The sequence below is a fragment of the Helicoverpa armigera genome, chromosome 21, assembly GCF_030705265.1.
Source record: "Helicoverpa armigera isolate CAAS_96S chromosome 21, ASM3070526v1, whole genome shotgun sequence".
NCBI classification, from domain to species: Eukaryota; Metazoa; Arthropoda; class Insecta; order Lepidoptera; family Noctuidae; genus Helicoverpa; species Helicoverpa armigera.
Window position 1 is genome coordinate 1597428 of NC_087140.1, and position 22848 is coordinate 1620275.

General features: G+C 43.0%; 1 protein-coding gene across 1 annotated transcript in view; it reads right to left on the reverse strand.

Moving 5' to 3' along the window:
• Nucleotides 1–21768, reverse strand: part of LOC110380782 (actin-binding LIM protein 2) — a 44622-nt gene extending 22854 nt beyond the window's left edge. Inside the window, 1 exon segment of the mRNA XM_021340888.3 lies at nt 21163–21768. Within this exon segment, the coding sequence (XP_021196563.2) occupies nt 21163–21367 (205 nt within the window). The 5' untranslated portion in view covers nt 21368–21768.
• Between the last annotated feature and the right edge of the window lie 1080 nt (nt 21769–22848).

A 22848-nucleotide genomic window follows, 5' to 3' on the forward strand; every position in this document is an offset into this window, starting at 1 on the left:
TGGAAGCAGAAATCTGTTGTACTCAAACGGACATATGTAGTAATATGTATCATCAAATGTATAAATTGTGAGAAAATATATTCGAGACGCGCACGCTTGTTGCGCACGTTACCTCTATCTTCCTACAGTTTATTTATTCTACACGGGATCTTGATGCTAGACATATTCCTAAGCCCGCACAATATCCACGATTCGTATAAACATCAGTAAATTATCAAATTATTATCCCAATTCCCGTCACATTGTTCGTAATACAGCTATCTTAGGCTTATACACCTAACTGTAAAACATCTATTTCAGAGCGGCGTGATGTATAAAAAACTTGATGAATAGCGATAGGAGAGCATCAGCCGGCCTGGCAGCCGCGCGGCTCGCGGCTCGTGACAGCGGAGTGCCCTCATCTACTGCTTTTGTTGTTCTCTTACTAGAGGCATATCGTGCGGCGCCGGAGCTTTCTCTGACCAACACATCATCCGCTAATCTACGAGACGACTAAACCCAATTACTGGTTCAACCGTTCAAAGCATTATGGAACTATTGTTTTCTACTCTAATTCTTACCGAATGTCACTAAACATTTGTAGTTTTTTTATTTGTGTTTTTAAGATAGTGGTCAGTTTTGGAAATAACGTCGTCATCTCATCATCAGGCATTGTGGGAATAAAATCGTCGGAATGGTTAAGAGTTAGACCAGCCGCCATAGTAATTGCGTCCTACACGACGTTCCCAATTCTGCGAAGTAGGTCGGGCGCGGCGGACAGATGGTCGCTAACACAATCACTCGGATCATTATCAGCTGGACCACTTGCTACTTGCTGCTTTACATATGATTCATTTGCTCATACAGTCGTCTTGTCTATTTGAGTAACATTATCTAACTCATCCATATTGCTTCTGCGGCTTCAAACCAATATTTGTAAGATCAATGTACAAAATGATTCACATTCTCTGACGGATGATCATCAACACGACCTGTCGGAATTCCGTCAGCACAAAGTAAATCTTTAATATGTAGTTTCGCACAAAGCGCTAAAATAAACAATGGTAGGAGATAAGCGCGCACGCGTCGCTGCAGCAGCTGATAGCTAAGAAAGGTGTCAAGTACAACAAGTTGATGATGTACACGAATGTACAACTAATGTACAGATAAGATAACAGCTCGCGTCTCACGACACTACAGGTCTCCCTTATAAACTCCCAAATTGAGAGAAAGTGTACATCGTTGGGAATAATACTACGACGTATTAATGTATGCCATTTACGCAAGGTCCGCTACAAACACGATAACTTTGTGTTGAGTTGTATCAGCAGAGGTCGTACTGGTGCTCAGCTGCATCCAGTTAGACTGGAAGCCGACTCACTATATTCAGGCAAATCTAGGCAGATAAATATGTAGTGTAGCGGAATGCGCGTGCGCAACCCGGCGACCCCGCGGCCCCGGTGCCGCAGGATGGGAATCATTTGTGAGGCCTCGCGCCCACATGGTTATTTATCAAGTATTTACCATAACTGTTGCCATGGACATACTGATCTGCTATCATAACTTAATTTTAGAACACAGCTTTGAAATAAATACAAGATAGCATTCTTATTCGTTAGTTAGAACAAATCAAATGGTCCGAGACACTTCATATCTAAATACTATTAGCCTACTACGGCTATCACATTTAGTGTCGAAACCATTATGCAAGTTTATATACATAGTATAGGTACAGGCACGCACGACATCGTGTACGTAACAACAGAAAGTCCAACTGTTTGTTGAATCGTAAGCACCGCCGTTTCCTCTATTTAATCGGCGCTATATATAGACGGGTCGAGTCGCTGGTTGCTGCTACCATTGTAGGAAGTTCGGAACAAACTTGTTTAAACAATCAGCTATTTGTGTAGGGCCGAGCATTTCACTTTATGCCCAAACGCCATAACAATTGCTGCAACAGCGCGCAACGTTTCAATATTCTCTGCCGGACCACACGCGTTCACAATTACTGTAAAATGGCCGAGGACTGCCTTGCACCAGAAAATCAGTCGGCTTATTAATGCGTCAATTTGTTACGAGTTAATGTATTTGCCAGTGAAATAGGTTTGTTTGCTATTTCCTGTGGAGAAGTAGGATTCCATCAATGTGCAATTAGCAATTAGATGTGTGTGAGTGGTGGTGGTCGCATTAGGGGCGGCGTCGTCAGCGCGCTCGCAATTACTGCTGACATTAGAGGCTTTCACCGGCACACGCCGACGCCGCGACACCCCGGCATTAAGTAGAAAGCTCGCGCATCGGGACCGCATCACCAGACCTTCCATTCTACCATTACACACGTTGGACGTGTTCCACACTACAATACATGCAATAACGTCTACTTTGTTACTTTAAGGCAAATATTTCAAAACCTTAAGCAAGTCTAATAGGAAATGATAATGCAAGATAAAATGCTTAAAATACAATGTGACGCGGTGCAACCCACGACATAATCCGAGATACGAATTTGATACAGTTGTAATGTATTCGTGTCAGTATCAACGATTATGTAAATCGCACGATAACATTTATTAATATCTAGTGATTGCACTTGCCTTTATACGCTATTTGAGCAATCAAACTTTTTCTATATTCAAAGTACATTATGTGATGCGGTTGTATACAGCGTGTGGGGTAAACGACATTAATGTTCGAATGTGTATTGAGCGGCGCCGCACAGTGCAATTCTCTGAATCGGCAGTCGGTGCTGCAGAGTACTCACACGCGTGCACAAGTGCCACTCGTATTTAGGACTTGTTGCTGTCACACACCGGTAGTCGCCAAGCACGGCAGACCGTACACGTGACGTGCGGTATCCCAGAATGTAGGCTGTAGGCAAACGGTAACGTAGCTGCACAGGACGCAATACGACTCACCGGTATAAAAGCCCAATATCGTAGGGAATCATGTTTACTGGTAGTAATGAAATAGGGAATGTCTACACCGTAAAGACACTCCAGCCATCGTACTGACAAATAATATATATCTCAGAAATTCCTTTAATTTAACTGAAGTGCCATATCTTTCTGAAGACGGCGGCTTTATAATTTCTCTAGTACTCTACGTATAATTAGTCTAACTTTAATAACTATTCATAATAATAAGTTTTCACGTCAGATGTGACGTCTATTGTACCGCCTAATGAAGTTGAACGCAATCATATCGCGGACTCGTCTACATGACAACGAGCCATTACGTTACGTGCAAAGCTTTCTAAAGCTGCTCCTGACGCTGTACACTGCGCGTTCCAGTCCCGCGCAACAGCCGCTGCGGTCTGATCAAGCGGCAATCGATATCACTAAATAGAAAGCGACATCGAAGCACGCGTAAGATGCAATCTAAGTTGCGAACTTCATTAGTTCGGTGTTGCCTTTCTCTGCACTTGTTTTCGTTATGATAAATTGTATTTTTAGCATCCCAGTAGGGGGCAATAAAGTACCTATACTTTACAACATTCATTATTGTGCCAATACTTAGGAGGAAAACCTTGTTGGTAAAGATCTCAATTGAAATGGTGCTCTACAGTCGGACATAACGTAAAGCATAAAGAACCTCCTTTGCCTGTAAGTGACAATCACTGAGAAGCAGCATAGTGAGATGTGTGAAAGGGGCGATCCAAAGAGACTGCAAGTTCAATGGGTATGGACGGATAAGCAGATAAGCGCAGCTGCTCTCTGAATCACTCGTATGCAACTATGCACAGCTGGCCACCACCAAATCTAAGCGTTCACGCTTTGTCTCGAACCATTTTGATCTCTGACTTCTCTCATTGCACAGTTGCACTCTGTTAGTCATTATGATGCACTAGTTTTGTACTTATGTAGTTAATAAGTACTATTTTCTTTGTGGTTGTACCTTTACACTTGTATGCAAACTGCGTTCACCTTGACATGTCTTACCTGAAAATAAACAAAAAGTTTTATGAATAAGGATGAAGAGAAAATTACCTCAGTTTTATGCTAGGGAACAGTTAATATCAAATAGTTGAAACAAAGTCAAAACTTGGGATCCCATCGGTATCCATCGGTGGGCCAGTGGAAACAGTGCACGAATTCACTTCACTGTTGACCAGTAAGCGCACACGCAACGATATCGAGATTGTTTAGAATTAAACCCCGTTAGCGCGTTCTTGCTTACAATGGGAGTTTGTAAACATATTTGGTGTCATATTTGTAGGTAAATATCATTATTGTAGATATTCCGAAAATGTTATTGTTGTCAGAATTATGAAGAAATGTGTGGTATGAATCTTCTCTCACAAACTTAGACGGTACTGACAATGACAATATTCTGAGGGTCTCAGTTAGAGGCCAAAACTTTGTAATGATGAATCCGCGCGCTATTACTGAGTATGGGGTAATTAGTATAGTAGTGATGGCACAATAAGTAATCGGAAGTGCTGAGGTGCACAAAGCGTCGCAGTCGGAGCGGCGCTATCAGACATCTGCACCGGATAGCGGCTGCATGGACGTGCCATTATGTTGCGCAACGTCGCATTCACTGCTGCAACTAGAGCGCGACGTGCACACATTGGGGTAAACAGTTCATTATCTTACAACATGTAAAACGTCACGGGCTGCCAAAAACGTTTTCACAAGTATTTCTGAATTCCTAACGTGGACAGAGACAAATCATAAGAAGCTGCAATGGTTTGAGTACTATCTGGAAACCATTTGTCCGTTAATAAAATATCCCGTAAGATCGTCGACGACAGGTGTTGGCAGAGCGTGTGGCGGCTGAGGTTGCGCAACAGTGGCGCGCTCGGCTCATTCATGAACAGCGGAGTGCTCGCTGACTCGCTCTATGTAAACAATGCTGGCGATTGTGTCACGTTGGCAAAACATCAGCCGACCTTGTTTACTGGTGCTGAGGTCGAGGCCGACACTATCACTTATGAACAATGTCAAATACAAACCACCTATCATAAGAAACTTGCACATACAACAAGAAAATGTCTCTTTGTAGATACATAAGTATAGCGATGTCGTAACCTAACAGGAAAATGACGACAGTTTATAAATTGTGGAAATAAATATACGAATACTCAAGGAAAACCACAAAATGATTATGCCTACATCTTAATTTGAATTCTACAACACAGATACTAATAGGTAAACATTTATCTTTGCATGCAAGCTATGATATCCTATCGCAGAGCTTGTGTTTTCTGAAACCATGGTCAAACGGCAATATGTATTCATAACGCGATGTCCAGAATATGACTTGCACAACACAGTCCTGAAATTTTCCAGCTGGTGGCTGTAATTAAATCGGGTTTGTTGCTAGTTTGTTGCAGTGCTAAGGGTTCATGGTGCTGCAAGGAGAAGTGTACCAGCCGTGCACAGTAAGCAGATGACGTGTCCGCGGCGCCGACAAAAGAAGCCACGGCCCATTGATCGGCGAGCCGCACAATGGGAACATTAAACGGGCCGATCACACCGATTCACGATAACATACTGGAACATTGCCGGTTTATGTGCTAATCATTGTGCGGAACATCGCCGTGTCGCTCAGTCTCATTGTCACACAATTTATCTAAACGGGGACATGTCACCGTAAAGAGAGAACAAAGCTTACAAACATTGGAATTGAGAACCTCCTGAACGTCAAGAGTGCCAAGTATTCAATAATCTGCAGGGTGCACGATATCGTACGGCGCGCCACCGCGTGCCGGCCGTGCAATAATCCAGTTTCATTCAAGGGCGGTATTAGCTATTTGTGTGCGAAGGAAGATTGAAGCGCGCCATTACGATTTCGATCACGACCAGTTGCTGTGTCGCGGTGATTGGCAAATACTGTTACAAAAATATTGACTCTTATTTATTTTCATTTACAAGGATATATAGAGCCGATAAAACTTTTACTTAAGAACTTTACGCAAGGCTACTGAGCTGTTGGGATGCTGTTTAGCCGGAGCGTCACAGTCGACGATGAACGAAGCTAATAACAACCGGCTTTGAACTGTCGACTCGCAACCTTTGACTGCGAGCTACATGGACTTGTAACTATTATAGTAGTCCCACATTCAATATCGGACGTTTCGAAACCGCCGCTTCTACCTTGAGCTACCTTATCTTGTAAAAGTAAAACTACAGTTATAGATTTAATCATAATTTGGTAGATACACGTTGACATGGCAAACCATGAAAATCCCTCCGGTGCGGTGGTTTGGGCTGTGCGTTGATTCAATAGATCACTATGTTAGAAATATTTGATAGGTAAAATAAGACTTTCAGTGTGTTGAGAGCTAGGTATCTTAGGTAGAGAGCTCGTGCAGGCGCTGGCGGGGCGCGGCGGGCGCGCTGATGTCACCGGCTGATAGCGGCGCACATAGGGGTATTTTGCATTTCTAGCCGGGCGAAACTAGAAAAACAAACTTCAACAGAAAAGAAAAATTTAATGCTTGTTAGAAAGCCAGGTAACTACTGAATAAAATCCGACCATTTTCAGGCTCCTACTCCCGCGCCATCCAGCCACAAACCTCTCGGAACTTGATCATTGTGACATGCACTCGCGTCAGTTTCTGGCTACATTAAAAACGTACCGTGTTTGAAACCTCAGAACTTTTTTATTGTCAGCTATTTAACCAAAACTACTATGGATTATTATAATACAATATAGAACAGTTTTATTTGTTAGGATTTAATAATGTTTACGTGTATTTTTTAAGGTTCAAAATCAATTCTTAAAGTTCAAAATGTTTGAACCGTTTTTTAATGAATATTGTACTTTCCACAGTGAATATAGTTATCTTCCGAGTGCTTCCGGCTAATGATTTCTGTTGTAACGTATTACAAACACTGTCAGATGATAGATATTACACATTAGGTGCTACTTTTTGCTACTTTTGACAGAACTTAGACGTTACTGCTGGTGTAAACTAAAAACAATTAATCATTATTTTCAAGAAAATAATTAAATGTTTTCTTTTTAACACGCTTATTTATTGTTTTAGGCATACCAGGGAGCTCTAACTACAAACATTTAAGTAAAGAATACCTGTTCAATATGATTTTTATCTAATGAGTTAGTCAATAAAACCTTCTCCAAATCATGAATATTCCTTTATTTTATCATCGTATCAGCCAATAATACTCACTTTTGAATTAAGGGCTTTTCAATGGTTTTTTGTAAATATTTGTAACTTCTATCTACTTTACAGCAGAAAAACCCGAACTAATAGTTTCGCCCGGCTAAAAATGCAAAATACCCCTATGTGCGGCGGCCGCTAATAATGCCAAGGGCAATCGCGTCACCGCGCCACTTGTACACACACGCTACAAATCTGCTCCGCGGGCAGCCTCGCATCTCACGCCGCGCTTACACAAAACCCACGACTATCTCGTCTTTCAGCCTCTGTCGCGAAATCTTATTTATGTACTATCGGAGTCTATACAAGTCGTCTTCTTGAATATGGATACACTTATCCACCAAAATATAGCAGTTGACATTTTGTGTCCCTTTTCACAAAAAGCGTGTTGCGCACGATTTTTGTTAGCTTAGATGAGGCGAAAAGCTTTTGTGCAGCACACTGTGTGTCACATTGGCATACTGCGGCGGAATAGTTCTATTAGGAACATACAAGACCAATCAGCATCTATTATTAGTATACTACTACTATTATATTAAATTATTATTTATACTATTATAGTATTTTTGCTTTCGTGAAGACTTATCATTGAAGTCCTGCCGCAAGATATGCTTCTCAAAAGGAACCTGGTCTGTCGGTGCGCAATGCAGTACAGTGGAGTGGACGTTTTGATCCTCTTTTCATATGAATTATTTCATATAACCAAGTTGAAGAAAATATTTTTATTTCTTGTTATCGGCTGTGGTTGACTACGAGCGAGCTGTTCTTCAGGACAAAATTATACCTAAATCTTGACATAAAATGTATTATTGACTGATGTGTTCAGTAGGTACCACTTTATTCCGCTGTACCTTCTGAAGAGACACAATAAGCTGAGAGACTAATTCATGGGTATAATGTCTGGACACATGTCTGGACACATTTTCACACACGGTCGGTTAGCCCCATGGTAAGTTATTAGTTAACTTGTGTTATGGGTGCTAACACAACTGATAAACTATACATATAGCTACATATATACATATTGTAACACCCAGACCACGGCCAACAAACATGCTCATCACACACATGTCGACCGAACCGGGAATCGAACCCGGGACCTCAGGTTCGGCAGTCCGGCATGGTGACCATTGCGCCATCGAGGTCGAAAGGAGAGGAAAGAGGTATACTTAATATGTGGTAAAAAGTCGTGGTGGCCTAGTGGGTAAAGGACCAACCTCTCAAGTATGAAGGCGCGGGTTCGATCCCAGGTCAGGCAAGTACCAATGCAACTTTTCTAAGTTTGTATGTACTTTCTAAGTATATCTTAGACACCATTGACTGTGTTTCGGATGGCACGTTAAACTGTAGGTCCCGGCTGTCATTGAACATCCTTGGCAGTCGTTACGGGTAGTCAGAAGCCAGTAAGTCTGACACCAGTCTAACCAAGGGGTATCGGGTTGCCCGGGCAACTGGGTTGAGGAGGTCAGATAGGCAGTCGCTTCTTGTAAAGCACTGGTACTCAGCTGAATCCGGTTAGACTGGAAGCCGACCCCAACATGATTGGGAAAAGGCTCGGAGGATGATGATGACTTAATATGTGGTAAGGTAACGTCTCCAAATATAATACCTACCTAGTAACCAGAAGATCTCTATGTACCGTCAATACGTGAAGCGGCTGTTGCGCTCAACCGCCGAGCCTGACCAAAGCATTTGTGGCACTCGTCACTCAACTCAACAGATACCTAGGTATCTAGGTACCTACTCTCATATGTGCGATTTACGGCGCACCTCGCAACACAACGCGCTCGCTGTAATGCAGCTTCTACGCACCATAAAACTGACATTATGATTACATTATAGAGAAACTAGCTTCCGCCCGCGGCTTCGCCCGCGAAGAGTTCGGTTATATCGCGTTTCCAAGAGAATTCTTCAAAAGTCCGGGACGTGGTTTAGACGTAACCGACAGACAGAGTTACCTATGGTAGACCTATGGTATTTATTTGTATCATGAATCATAATAGAAATAAGTTATATTTAGACAAGCACAATACGCACGATGTTCATATTAAACGAGTCGTAGCATCATGGCGCACTGAGACAACAACAAACACATTGAACTACAGTGGTGTGAACTATAGTCGTGGCGCCCGCTGAAAATAACTAGCGACGACCACGAGGTCAACATGTTCAGTTGAAATCGACAAGTACAGGCCGGCGAGAAAACGAACTCCACGGGGCTGAGACAGATTGAGCAGACGGGCGACACATTGTGTCGCGCCGCGCGATCACATATTTCTTGCGTTCCCGTGTGACGACGACGACGACCATTTATAAAATACATAGTTATACACTTACAAAGTATACTATGCGTAAAGCTACAATAATAATTATCTATACTAATATTATAAACGTGAAGAGTTTGTTTGTTTGTTTGCTTGAACGCGCTAATCTCAGGATCTACTGGTCCGATTTGAAAAATTTAGATTTTTTAAATTTATTTGATAGCCCATTTATCGAGGAAGGCTATAGGCTACTTTTTATCCGGGTTCGTGCAGAGGTTCCCATTGGATGCTGGTGAAACCGCTGGCAGAAGCTAGTATCTTATAAGCACTCACCATTGGTTTCAGCGAAACCAACAGAACATTCGTTTGAGTGATTTAATGCAATCATTCTACATATTAGCAAATACATAGCTGGTAAAATGTAGGAAGTGCATGAATTGAAGTAGTTTGTTTTGTATAACAAAGCACAACTTAGTTATAAATACTCATTACTGAGTAATGTGCAAAGTAAATCCCCGATATCGATGTAACCCGAGCCTATCGAAACAAACGCGTGTTATGTCGTCCTTCGTTCCACATTATAACTGCAACGATCGAATTACAGTGAAACATTGACGAATACATTGAAGCGAGTAAAACAAAGCACATCTCGATAGTTCGCGCCGATGCGGCAGAGGCGCGGCGCGACGGCGGCGGCGCGTCCTACGTGTCGCGGGTCAACGACCTGCGCCGAGGGGCGTTGCAGACGGACGACTGCACGCGATCATGCGGCAAAATACCAGCACCTAGCATTTATGCCACATTCAATGTCATCATCGTTATTGAGACTATTCGCTAACGGAAATCAGCATTATCCCAACCGACTTGTGAGACTCATGGGAATGAAATAAAACACGCGTTCTCTTTGCGCGGCGCGGTCAGACGCAACATTTAATCATGGGCATTCAGACTGACAGATGATCAAGTAATCATAGCGCCTTGACTGATTGCTAATTTCGCAGCTTTCCATTTTATATATTCGCTCTAAGCTAATGAGCCGTTAGCAAATAATACGTACTACGTACGTAGGTATTAGAAAATACATACCTACATATTGCACGACTTTCAGTTTTGAAACAGGAAGATTAATGCAATGCTATTTAACTTGCATATTGTATAACTTGCTTGTAGGGATAGGTAATGTCTTACTGTTACAGCCTTTTTATCGTCCCACTGCTGGGGACAGGCCTCCTCTAACACGGAGAAGGATTGAGCGTGTTAATTTCTTAATTTTCAATATCCTTAAGCACTGTCATGACAGGCTGACTACAGACCATCCCAAAAAGTAAAGGATTGTAAACGCGTACAATAGCGTCACCTCGCCACCTTCAGCATGTGGTTAGCAGCAACAGCACGAGTGTAGCGGATGTACCGGCAGCGAGCTTCCGCGCGCCTGTGCACGTGTAGCGCGCGGACGTGCTTCCGACTGACGCATGCTGCCCGCTGCACAGTGCCAGTACACGCGGCTGAACGCACCGCACATAAAGCTCCACAGCTAGATCATACGCTAAATAGGACTAGTCTACCCGATAAAGTGGACAAACCGCAATACTCAATATGATATCATTCAATACATACAGTACATCGATGCACTTAGACATTTGTCTACTGCTTTCTTCACGTACGCGTACACAGGACCGCCAGGGTAGCACTCCGTTCATATCGGTATGTTCGATGTTCATAGTATAGGAACACATAAAGAAGTGTATAAGTAGTGAGCTCGGTCATGTTGGTGTCCCAATACTGCAGTGTGAGGGCTTGCACACGTGCGCGCATCAGTGTGTGACAGCACGCGGAGACATCATCACCTACTTCACATTCAGCACCTTCATACCTCTGCTATGTGTCTAATGTTTTCACTGGTTCACTATACTCGGAGAATGTTAACATTCGTGTTTCTTTTGGAAACCTATATGTCTCTGACTACATCAGTAACACCAGCTGCTATCAATTATCATATATTTATGGAAATTACCTGAAAGATGTCGTTTGAATAACAACAGAAAGTTCAGGTATCATGTGTTGGTACATATAAGCAGTAAATAAAATACATAATTGATCAGCGCCCTGCGTGGAACAATAGACACAGAAACAACAGCTGAGCACGTGTCAATGTTCATGTAACGGTACAGCCACTGTTCACTACATCATTATCATTCATATCAGTACTGATTAAATTAGTTTTATCGCTGCTATCTACGAAAAAATGTACACAAACTTGGTGAAACACATTTTAGGGAGTAATACAAATTGATATCAGTGCAGACTATCATTTGCATTGTTCATCGCATTGTACGAAATAACGTAAAAACTTGAAAGGCTGGAATATCACTCACGTTGACCCGAGTCGTCATGAGACTTTCTACCAAACACCACCAAATCTGTCGCCAAACTTCAACAGACTTATCAACTGCAACAATTGATAGACGTTAACGTGTGTCGGCGCTTCTTTCTTCCATAGAAAAACGTTCTATTATATTTGTTAGTTAATTTCACAATAATCCGGCAGTAGGAGAGAGTAAGAATAGGTCGTTTGCGAGTAGTCCAGTCGAGCTCATTACATGTAATGGATGAGGGAGCAGTATTGGGGGCAAGACTGTCAAGGGACCACAGAGGGACAGTCGTCGCTGAAGCATGAGAACAAAGAGCGGCGCGCGCGGTCAGCATGTTTTTTTATTTCAATTGCTTTTCTTCTCTTCTATTGTTTCTCGCTTCGATTTCCTTTTTGGAATTAAAATGGTATGTAGGTATCACGTGGAATTACAAAGGTATTGAGTCAAAAGTACAGCTTTCTTTCTTTTTTACAAAGGCTTGTCGTTGTTGCATGTAGTAGGGGTTAGGTCGTTTCCTGTGAAGGCATTGGTATACTCGTATATTTAGCGGAACCATAAAAAGTAATGTAAACTCGTCCAGCTTACATGGAGCAATGATTATTTCCCCGCAGAGGCGCACACACGCGCAGGCGGCAGCGTGCACACACGCACACACACACAGAGCAGAGCCGGCTGAGCGCAAGTGACAGTGGTTAGTAACGTTACATAACTGGTCCAATTGACCCGGATGACGCAGCGAGCCCGAGGCCCGGGGAACATGCTAGCTAATACATAATGTTCACATCACAGCTACACATTATTACTATACCGTACCCGCTGTGACTCATCGCTGCTTTAAGTTCCGCACACGTATGTTTTGACCATCCGCCACAGCACTTTGTGGAATTCTTAACATTCGTCAAGAAAGCGTTCTATAGAACTTGTGAATAATTAACGTTCCGTGGTACTCTCTCGTGCATGATTCTGAATACAGCACACGGCAGACACTATAATGACACAAGATAAATGGCACCGTTTAAAACAATTCCAAGAGAAATGTTCCAATAGCAATGCTGTACAATGAACGTTTGTTTTGTTGAGCCGAGCGGCAAACTGTTCTATTATGAAACCACAACAAGTTTTTATTTATAGAAGGATAAGGTCACCCAGCAGGTTAGTGGAGTTCAACATCAAACGGAGCGATACTTGCGACCAGTTGAAGAGTGGCAGTCTGTCTGACGGAAATATCATAGCGGGACCATGTGCGAGCACGTGCCCAGGGCTGGCTGCTCGTTATTCAGTGAAATCAAACCAGCATGATGCACTTTTTTGCTCGTATTCATACTCATCATCATCCTCCGAGCCTTTTTCACAACCATATATATTGGGGTCGGCTTCCTATGCTCGTATTCATACTATTACTGTTATATCTCAATGTGTGTACCTAAGAGGCCTATCACATGATTCCTTTAATTAACCAAACGAAATCGTCAATAAACAAAAATACTTTCGCGCGTGTAGTTAAGGTCTCTGAATTCGTAGCCATCCAGTTGTCAGAATAACTGTAACTGTTACGTGGCTATTTATATTCAGAAGAGGAGAATATGAAGACGGTTCGGGTAGTGAGCCCTGCGGGTCACGTCTAGTCGATTGGTCGGGAGTGGGATGAAAGTGGGACGCGCCCAGACGCACACTCATCAAAGCGGCGACTGACAGATACGGACCACAAGAGCGTCGGCGAATAAAGACGCCACCCAAACAAAATGGTTGAACTGAAACTTTGAAATCAGGCCGCTACTGTATGAATTCACCAAAATGCGCCGTCAGAAATTATAGAATTCAAATTCAAAGTCGTTTGTTGCAACTAAACAGTCCCTAAATCGCCCACCCTTTACCACCACCTAAACCACTTCCTAAGTGTATTGGGAAGAAAATGAAGAATAAACTCTCCAGCGACACATTATGTCCGTCTGCATAAGTTAATATCACAATATGTATTAAACGATAGTAAACTGAATTAGTGGGCAATAACACCGCAGTATATCATCATCCACTCAGCTCAAGAACGAACCGAATATAACGAGTAACGCGTGGACCTTCTCCATTAATTACTTTGTTGGCAAACGGAAGCACACACGAGCGAGTCACATTAGATGACGCATTCGATCAAATTAGCAGCTTTGTGGTTAGATAAACAGATAATTGGCAATATTCACGGTGTCATCTAAATCCGATCGGTTATGATAACCAAAGTATGCCGCAGCTCAGTTCACGGCTTAGCAACGCGACACCTAACATTTGTTCAAAATGGAAATGCTTGCGCCCGAAGACTGACACAACACAACATCTTCTACGCAGACACGAAATCAAAACTGAATTTTGGCAAGAAAAAATGTTATTGTGACGCCCGCGTTGAACTCGACAAGCACTTTATTGTCCAACGTAGCACAGATAATGAAGTAAACAACCCGCTAATGTGTCCATTAGTCGGGCAGGCAAACACTGTCCTTCCTGTGCCTAACTCCTACCACTTGTGGCGAAGTGAAGTAATCCATTCTGTTGCTACAAAGCCAAAATATTAAAGGGTAGGAAAACATAAATACTAATGACAAAAGTTGATCAATTTAACAAGTCACTATAAATGTCATACAGAAATACCAAAATATTTATTTACAAACAACTTATAGTTTACTACGAAACGTGACAATGGCGATCTCTTCCCACGATAAATGTTAATTGCTTGTAAAGTACACACGAGAGGAGACTGCGCACAAAGCACAGCGAATGTGTGGACGTGAGAACATCACGTGACGCTAAGCTACCGCCGGAGCCGCTGGGAAGTACAGGAATCAACGCAATTGATGAAAGAATCGACCTCGACCACTAGTTAGCGTCTAAACGCAGGGGACGGGTTCCTGCGGCAGACGAAACAATTCGCGAACAAGGCCGCCCACTGATTATGACTGAATGAATGAGTGAGGCGCTAGTTGGCGGCGCAGCGAGGGAGCTACTCCGCAGACGCCGATGGTTTATGTGAAAAATTAGAGGCCAAACAAAACATCCGTTACCGAAATACTGCGCGATCTAGTGGGACTGGCTGACGCGGCTCGCCTACGACGCGGCCGAGGAAGTGAACCGTCTTCACGTCGCGTGCGCTGCTCATGTGCACATATGTACACGCCTCACCTCACTCCGACGACCACGTAATTTAAACATTGCAGCGAGCGCGAAAGCTTCGGAATGCAAATAGCGAATCGCACCTGGCAGACACGACCATGCTCATGCATTGATGAAACTAGTTAAAAACTGAGAGAAATAAGCATCGACATCTTACATAGGTATGCAACGACAAGCGCCCCACGCTCTGAAACACTTATATGTATACTTCTACTTCGCCAAGAAAGAATAATAATCATAATAAATACACGGCCATGGCAGGTTTGACTGGCCTTAATACGTTAGTAATAAAATCATTTAACGTTGTCTTTGACGCGATATTTAATTGACCGGGGCGAGGTCGTTAAATGTCATTTATGACGGCTCTTCTAATATGATGGCATATTTGTGTGTGAGCAATATCAGAGTTGCGGAGGACGCGCGGGACTGACGGAGTGACGATAAGTTCGAGTTCATCGTTGTTGTTGGCTCTCAGCCTCACGCCATTCTCTACGCACTGACCTACATCCAGGGCATTACTTTATGACTTCAATAGTAAAATATCGCACTCTAGATATAAAGTTTATTTGGATAGCCTGGATGAAGAAAATTTTGCAAAGCAGGACTGCTTTCTGTTTGTTGATAAAGAAGGGAAAATATTCATGATCTTATAATAAATTCAAAAAGCACAAGCGTTCGTTGAAAGCATTCATGGCACTTGTCAGAGTCACCGCTAAAAGCATCCAGTGAAATGACATTCAGAAATGAGTTGTTGAGTCAGCGCGCGACTACACGCGACGAGGCGCACTCGAGGTGCACTTGACGACAACACACAGACGCGGCACGAGGCCCGCGCGAGCCGCGACCGCCTCGCCTTGGCCTTGACGCGTGGACACGACCCTCGGAGATCTCTCATCTCTTCATATACCCCGCGCTTACCTCAACAGTACCTAAAGCCAGAGCATGACGTGTTCACTTTGTCCACGGCAAGGCTAAATAAACACAAAATGGAAATAATGCTCCGCGGGCCGAATAAATTATATTCGTGACCAGTTTTTAAACATTCACTATTTTGTACGTAGTTCTGCGATGTTTGACTTGGTCATTCGTACGAACGTTGACGTGCGAATTCCTTCACTGATACTTATAGTACCTACAAACTATTGTTGAAAACTTTATTTATTTTTCTTTTTATACTATTAGTGGCTCACACGTGAAGCTATCACAGATTCACGTACGCGGAGGATCCTTGCCCTTCGACTTGGTCTAAAAATAGATAACGAAATGATTAGGCGCGTAGTGATTGTGAACAGCTGCCGTGAGTGTGCTGCTTGCTACAAGGCACGCGTCGGGTGCTCGGGGCGTCGGCAGCCGCGCACCGGCCACAGGGTTGTTTGACCCGGTTGGGGAATGTTGAACTCCGGACTACTGACTATCTGGGTTGGTGTGCCCCGGTTTTCTCTACAGGCATATTTTTATTATCAAGGTAAAGACATAAGCACTGCTTGAACACTGCAAGCAACTAGTATGCGGGCTGAAGCGTCTAGCTATGGACTATGGACCCCTCCTTTAGGTGAACAGACATGAGACAAGTGTTTTAAGTTTCAGCAAGAGCTTTAGCTAAAGTCTGTGGTTCATTTGAATATTTCTATGTATGAAATACTCCAAACGAAAATTCGTCTGTGTGAAGTTTCTGAAGCTGGTGTTCATGTTGTCAGTAATGATGGATGGAATGCAAGCAGGGCGCACGTTAGAGCGAATAGATGAGCCGGCGATATCTGGCGCGCCGCGTGCTGTTGCCCAACTGATTGACTGACGGTTCAGTGTCGCCGCGCGTTATCACTACTAGTATTGGCATCTAGCTCCGAATAACATGTTGCTAAATCTGGACCGCGTTATCACAAACGTTACAACATAATCTTATTTAACCAAAAGTTGTTCAAATTCAAAAAGATTGAATGCTGTCAGGCCAGGCATCGGCACGTACTGCGCAAGTATTGCCAGAACGAAAACATGTCTCTAGTGCCGAATGGAAATCTGAAACGGATCGGAGCGCCACTGATCACTGAACCAACCAAACATCACCACGAACTAATTTGGCTTATCACCTTTTCGAATACGAACATTATTGTCGTAGGCTACGGCTACAAATGAAAACATCTTGCTCGTAAGCACAGACTAATAATGGCGTCCACGGCCGATTTCAGCCACGGCGGCTGTTCTCACTTAAGGAGATCAGCCAGCTGCGGAGGACATATTAGGTATAGTGCACGAGCATTTTGCGCAGACACAGGTGCACTCCCTATTCCTTCACTCTCATAACCCGATGGGACGGCAATCCGACACGACCGGAAAGAGATCAGGCGCAGGACCGACATTTACGTGCTCTCCGATGCACGGGTGAATCAATCACCAACTTCCAGACTACGGGCTGCTTTGTGAAAGTTTAAGAAAACCCACAAAGCGATTTCGGCCCGACCCGGGAATCGAACCCGAGACCTCGAGCACAGCAGCCGCGCTTGCGACCACTAGACCGACGAAAAAGCACAGACTACTCAATAGGTAATTGTAAGATCCGATCGACTATTGAAATACAATATTATTATTTTTTTTTATTTATAGGATTGCCAACAGAAGCCACACAATTACATCATAAGTTATGCCATGCCATATCTATAGTTGTAAACACGACCTGTATGTCGACTCGTCAATTTAAAGCCAAATGCTTGTTACAAGTCCTGATGAAAATCATTAGTTATTATTGTACGTATATTATTGCTGCTTAATCTATTAAAAAACGTAACTTTCACTTCTAATATTATGTTTAATGTAATTGGCCCTAATTACGTGGTAAGACAGCATTGGCTCGAAAAACATGAATCACTCCAGGTGTTTGTGGCTCATGATTGGGGTGGTTATTTAAAGCGAGACGCGCGCACCCTCCCGCACGTGCCGGCGCCGAGGCGCGACCAGCTGTGAGCAGTGCAACCCCTGCCGACACATGCTCATCACACGAGGCATGTGCCGGATTGTGCCGGCCTCCGAATCCAGACCTCGCAGAGCTAGCTATTCTGTTCTGCGACTTCGCTTCCATTTAGTGTCAAAATAATCTTTGTATCTACACCAGTGTCGGTGCGATGGTGCATGATTAAAGCACAAAGAAAATTACACCATATACTTAACATTTATTTACAGTGTTAGCTGAGTCACCCGCTGCCTCGTCAACATACTGATTGGATTACATCATTATAATTGCAATAGAATTTTAATGAGAGCATTAAATCGAGTGCTCATTAGCCGACATTTGGTGATCGCTAATGTGCAGTCGAGCACGTGACTGTCAGCGCGGTGCTAATCCTGCGAGGATATGTAACGTGAGCTGAATACCAGCCAGTCACTAGCGCTCACGAGTACAGGCCGCCAGCAAACCTGTAACTGTGAGTACTATACAAACCTGTATACTACAACAAATTGGTCAGCCGCGATCCAAGACGAGTCACAAAAACTGCGAGCACTTCCCGCCCCACCGGCTCGCGTGAGAAACTGCTTACACAATAAAAACTAGTCAAGTCTTCATATAATCTTTGCCAGGAGATATTAATAACAATAGTTACAAAGTGCGAGCAGGTTGGGCCTACATTCCTACTTATCTAGTAATGGTATGTTATATTACTAATACCTCTAATATAATATTACTAATCCCTTTGATTGCGTCGGTACCATAAACACACATAGCGTTCAATCATAGGGGTCCCTTTTTGTAGGGGTTTAAATATGAATACAACCAAATACAATCAGGCACACAATACTGCAGTAATCTGTGGCCAGGCACTAAACTCACGCGTCAACGAATAGCCTGAGATTAATGCGGTTTATGGCTAAGTCGATTACTGCTCCGCCTCCCTGTCGGCACAACGATACAAAAGCCAGTTATCCCATAAAAGAAAAAATCAACCAAAAAGATTATCTAAACTAAATTCTTTATTTCTATTTCCAGTGCAGTACCTAAATAAAAAGATTAGTGAATCTGTGAGCAACTGCCAAGGTTGCGGCAAACACCACACTAAGTGAAGAACACACCCCATCAGCTTTCACAAGCGTACAGCATTTTTAATTATACATTTTATTGTGGCAGTGAGTTGTAGTACCTTCCTGAAAGTTCAGAACGTAAAGCAGGAGCAGTAACACACAATACACGCGGAAGTGATTCCACTCGCTAAACAAGATATCACTCGCAAGCTGGTGCAAACTGTTCGCGCACTGCGACGTCACAGACTTAGCGCTCGAATACTTGAGATAGTCCTCCAATAATAACGATTGTATTTATCAACCATCGTGTCCTCGCTGCATTCCATTTCGGAAGAGTTCTTGCATTGATTTCAGTTTTTCATGATGATTTCTTGTCTGTTTCTTTTTATGCATCGTCATTATAATATGTATTTGCAAAGGGACCACATAAAAATGGTGTGACAGAATTTTAATAAGTCTTATATATTATGACAGAATACAAAATATTAACATAGAGAGATAATTAAAGCGACAATAAAAGTAAAATAAATGTGTATGACATCACCCTCACAACGATTGTGCAACACAACAGAAGGACGAATGTTGGCGAATATCATAAACGCAATCAGTAATATGAAGCAACAGGTGAACTGGGACAAAATAATAACGTTATGCATGCGGCGGTAACTGCGATCGTTTTCGGAGGCACCGGAGCGCGCGCCGGTAAATATCCCGTGATACAACACACGCCAGTCATTAACGTGCAAAACACAAGTAGATAAACATGCATCTTCACTAGATTCACTGAATTACATAACTCCTAGTTAAGAGCAGACTCAGACCGTAGGCTAGAACATTGTTATCTTTCCAAAATCGTCGGCGTCGGCCAGTGCCGGTGCTACACAAAATTGCTTACACATAGCTGAGGGAAAAAAACACAGCAGAAACTTGCGTGCATGAAGTAACAGTGGACTACGATTAATGTATTGCTATTTGAGCTGTGGCAGTACGCAAAAAGAACCGAGGAAAACGAAAACTGCAAATAATTCATGTACAGGAAACAAGCAAGTCGACAAGAAAGCTGTTTCGCTATAAACTGGCCAAATAAGTAGCGGCAGGAACACGGACTGGCAATCAATGGCCCCGGTGGACTCTACAGTAATTTCTCTCCGGTTGACTTAAGAGCGGTTGTAATTCATTGAAATGCAGGCGAAATCGTGACGGTCCGGGACTTTTGTATGCAAAGCGGTACATAAATCTCATTGCGACCGACGCGTTCGCTGACGTGGTCACGCTCGCTGCAGTTTCAACAAATAACGCTGGACTTATAAATGCCCACAAATGTTTGAATGCAATCGATCAAGAATCATTCATTTCAATAACATGCATGTTGAGTGAGTGAAACGATACTGAAGCAGCGTAGCGTATGGCGTGTAATGCATTGTTTCAATATGACTACAGAGTTATCGTCGCTCTGCTTTGAGCTATGACATATGTTCAGCTGATGTGTAGATCCAAGGACGATGGTTCTTAATAACATACGAAAAACTGTATCACGACGATTGTGGCACAATTCAAAATAAAGTAGATATGAGTAAACATTCCGAGAAATCCGTAAAGAGTGAGTGCCAAAATGTCACCGTCAACCAACACAAGCGTGGCGTGATATTTTAGGAAAATTCAATTTCCGAGAATATAAAGGTAAACGACACGAACACAACGCTACCGGCAGAATACATTACGGTGTCATAAAGAATCATGAGAATCGAAAACGAATTATTGAAAGTAAGTACATATACCTAACACGGCTTCAGAGACAATAGTAAATTTTACGAGCTATAGCAGAATGAACAAAGCTTTAAATTAAACTTTGTTTACTCAAAACCAGTTTGTACGATTTGCAACGCGGATTAATTTTAACGCGCATATTAGCTATTACTGCGCCCGCGACTGCGCACTCACACATTTGTTGCATGCACAATAAAATATTGAATATGTTAATTGATAAGTCACCGGAGTAAGTCAATATTATAAATACTAAGTAATCAATGACAAATATTTGATAAGTGACGTCAATCAAGGTCAAGCTCTAATGATGTAACCGCAACAACAATAGACGCGGATTAAAGTGTACGCTTTAATAGCCAACTCTATTAGTGGTGGACGTGTGAAGCAACCTGCGACAGACCTTTGCTCGAGATGACATCATGATAACGTGGCTCGGTGATAACAAATAATCTGAGTCATAGTAAATAATAAGAATGACTTATATGCTGACCTCTCTTTGCTTGCTTTTCTCGTTCCTTCTCCTTTTCTCTCGCCTTTTTATCCCTCTTCTCGCGCTCCTGCTTCTCCTTCTCTAGGCGCTTCATTTCCTTCTTCATTTCCTTCTCGCTCTTCTTAGACTTGGTGTCGTCGATCTTCTCGGACAGGATGAAGGTCCCCGTCTGGACCTTCGTGTCCACCTCCTCTTTCGGCCTCATCGTGTATCACTACCGCGACACTAACTCACACAAGGATAATGTAAATATAGCAACAAAATCCCCTGTAAATGCACTCTCTAGGAATTTATCTCGACTCGAGGTTTCGTTAGCGTGAAGAATTACAATTCGGCACAGAACGCGCAGCGGCGACCGACGCTCGCTTTATCGTACACGTAGCTACGACCGATGCTCGCTATTGGCGAAACGGTATCGAAATTATCACTAGCACTCTTGAACGATTTCAAAAGCAAAGTGCGCGATGATACGGAGATCGATCGCTAGGACGCCGACGTGCGGTGTGGCCGAAGCGCGTGAAGCACCGACCGTGACTGACGGGCGCTCGCGCTGCGCCCCCCTGGCCTCGGCACTGACGCCGCTCCGAGCGACGCCGGCGCACCGCAGCGAGCGCGAGACGCGAGCGACGCGTGCCTTCCACTCTATAAATAAAGCCTCACTTCCTAATATATAACTTGGAATCAGAAGACGATTTATGGCCGTTGAACCCATGAAAACATTTCGCGGCCGATGACTAACCTAACACCAACAGGCGATTATAAGATCCCATCAAATGGATACGACAGTTTCGATGCCAAGGTCTTAAAGTTAGCGACAAGTTCATATTTTATCATCGTACGTTCCTCATACAAGGTTAAATTTTAAAGGTTCTTTATTCTGAATTAGAACCCCCGTTTAATAATTATGTTGTCCTTGCGCTTACTTTAGATTGAAGTAACATGACTAACAACAGCGGAATGCTCACTGGACATGAATTGCAAACCAGGGTGGCTGCTTGCCTATGGGATAAGTTTTGGGTGTTTCAACAGAATAACTCATTAGGACAGTCACAGAATCTCAGAATAACTCATGAATTGTTAATAAATATTCGAATAATGTATTCCAATAAGGATCCTTCCAGAATTTGCCGAAAGTATCAGATTGACCAATAAATATTCTCACAAAACTGGGCAGCGACAAAAACTTCAATTGCAATTCTATCAAATCACATATTTATCATATCATTCTCAGAGCGGCAAGGTCGTAGATAATGTAATCGACATTGTTTACCTATTTATGAAATCCCAGCTTCAAAAATAGTAATATAATAGTAACTACGAAAGAACTAATAATAAGTTGCTGCACGTTCAACTTTTCTAAGTTTGTATGTACTTTCTAAGTATACTTAGACACCAATGGCTGATAAAAAGGTGAAGGAAAACTCTTGAGGAAACCTGGACTATAAAGTCTGAAATCACCAACCCGCATTGAGCAAGCGTGGTGATTAATGCTCAATCCTTCTCCATGTGAGAGGAGGCCTGTGCCCAGCAGTGGGACGATAAAAAGGCTGTAACAGCACGTTCAACCTGAGAGCACCCAATTAACTTAACGTGCTAGAAAAGCTTTGAAATCATAGATAAGCGGAATACGACTTGCAGGTGACGAGAGTGCCAGAACACTTGAGTGAAGAGAATTCTCTGTCAGGT